The sequence below is a fragment of the Cyphomyrmex costatus genome, unplaced genomic scaffold, assembly GCF_001594065.2.
Source record: "Cyphomyrmex costatus isolate MS0001 unplaced genomic scaffold, Ccosl1.0 C2302787, whole genome shotgun sequence".
Classification (NCBI taxonomy): Eukaryota; Metazoa; Arthropoda; class Insecta; order Hymenoptera; family Formicidae; genus Cyphomyrmex; species Cyphomyrmex costatus.
In genome coordinates this window covers 1-1,587 of record NW_017274639.1, presented here as the reverse complement: position 1 = coordinate 1,587, position 1,587 = coordinate 1, and the positions used below count along the sequence as shown (strand labels likewise).

The following is a 1,587-nucleotide window of genomic DNA, read 5'->3' as shown; positions in this document are numbered from 1 at the left end:
CTGATCCTGTGTTGTTGTTATTGGATAATCATTCTTCGCACTTGGATATAGAAGTTGTTGAAATGGCTAAAAAAAACAATGTGGTGTTACTGTCCTTTCCACCACATTGTTCTCATAAGCTTCAGCCCTTGGATGTAGGGGTCTATGGACCATTTAAAAATTACTATGCCAGCCAACAAGATGCTTGGCTTAGAAACCATCCGGGTAAAACAATGACTATCCACGATATTCCGTCTATAGTGAATAAAGCTTTACCCTTGGCATTGAAACCAACTAATATCATCAACGGATTTCAAAAGACTGGTATTGCACCATTTAATAAAGATATTTTTTCGGATGATGACTTCTTGTCTGCTTTTGTTACTGACAGAGCACTAGACGGCACGGCTAGCTCAAATATTGAAAATACCCCAGTTACAACAGAGAACACTCCAATTCATTTCGCTAAGACTCAATCTCCGCCGACTCAAACTGCCTCCTTGAATGACACTACATCTCCTATTTTGGAATTTACCGAAGATAATATTGAAGTGGGTGCCGTAGAAGAATGTGAGAGCTCTGTTTGTGCTAACCCAGTTGCAGGTTCTAGCAGAGATTTGATCCACGATGAATCTACCTTTGCTCCTGAGATCATTCGACCTTATCCAAAAGCTGCTGCTAGAACAAAGAAGATAACACGAAAAACTCGAAAATCAGCTATATTAACTGACACGCCGGAGAAGGAAGCATTGGCAGTGGAACAAAGCAAGAAAAAGGAAAATACATCCAAAAAAATTAAAGTGACTAAGAAGAGAAAGGCTGAAAATACAAATAAGAGAGAAGAATCAGCTAAGAAGAAAAGAAAGATTAGTGTGAAGAGGAAGGTATTGCAAAAATCTGACGAAGATAGCGTAGAGGATGATCATTTTTGCCTCATATGTTGTGAATCATTTGATCAGAGTCGAGCTGGTGAAAAATGGGTGCAATGTATTGTTTGTAAAAAATGGTCACATGTGAAATGTGCTAAAGGAAATATACTATCCTATGTTTGTTTAAATTGCGATAGTAATTATTCCGATTGAAGTCACTGAACTGTTGTTTTTAAGATCTGATAGTTTTTCTAAAATAATTATTTTTTTTTTATAGCCAAAGTTTTATGTTATGTTGGTTCTTAATAAGATGTTTCTCTAATAGAGCTTATAATTTTCGTTTAGATTACAAGTTACTTGTATTTTTGTTTTAAAGAAAACTATAATTTTATTTAATCTTTATTTTGTTTTGATAAGGCAGAAAGACCAAAAAAATGTATGCCTAAGTTTTTATTTAAATAAAAACATAATTTTACTTAATTTTTATTTTGTTGTAACAATTTACCCCGTGTGGTGTAACAACCAGCCCCTGGTGTGGGGTAAAAAGTTACATGCCTCTTTTTTCAGAATTTTTTAATTTATGTAATTTCTAATGGGCGGTTACATAAAATTATTATTAAATTTAAATCCTGATTAGTTACTGAATCTAGCAAGCCTAGATTCATTTATAACAACAACATAATCAAAGAGTTGAGACACTTTATAGAAAAAATGTCACAACCAACCCCGGTCTCCCCTA

At 34.3% G+C, this 1,587-nt stretch overlaps 1 protein-coding gene across 1 annotated transcript; it reads left to right on the top strand.

Moving 5' to 3' along the window:
- Positions 1-62: 62 nt before the first annotated feature.
- LOC108779763 (uncharacterized) lies at positions 63-966 on the top strand (the record flags this gene model as incomplete). Its single annotated transcript, XM_018547293.1, has 1 exon — positions 63-966. A coding segment is annotated over exon 1 (904 nt), but the record flags the coding sequence as incomplete, so codon positions are not given.
- Between the last annotated feature and the right edge of the window lie 621 nt (positions 967-1,587).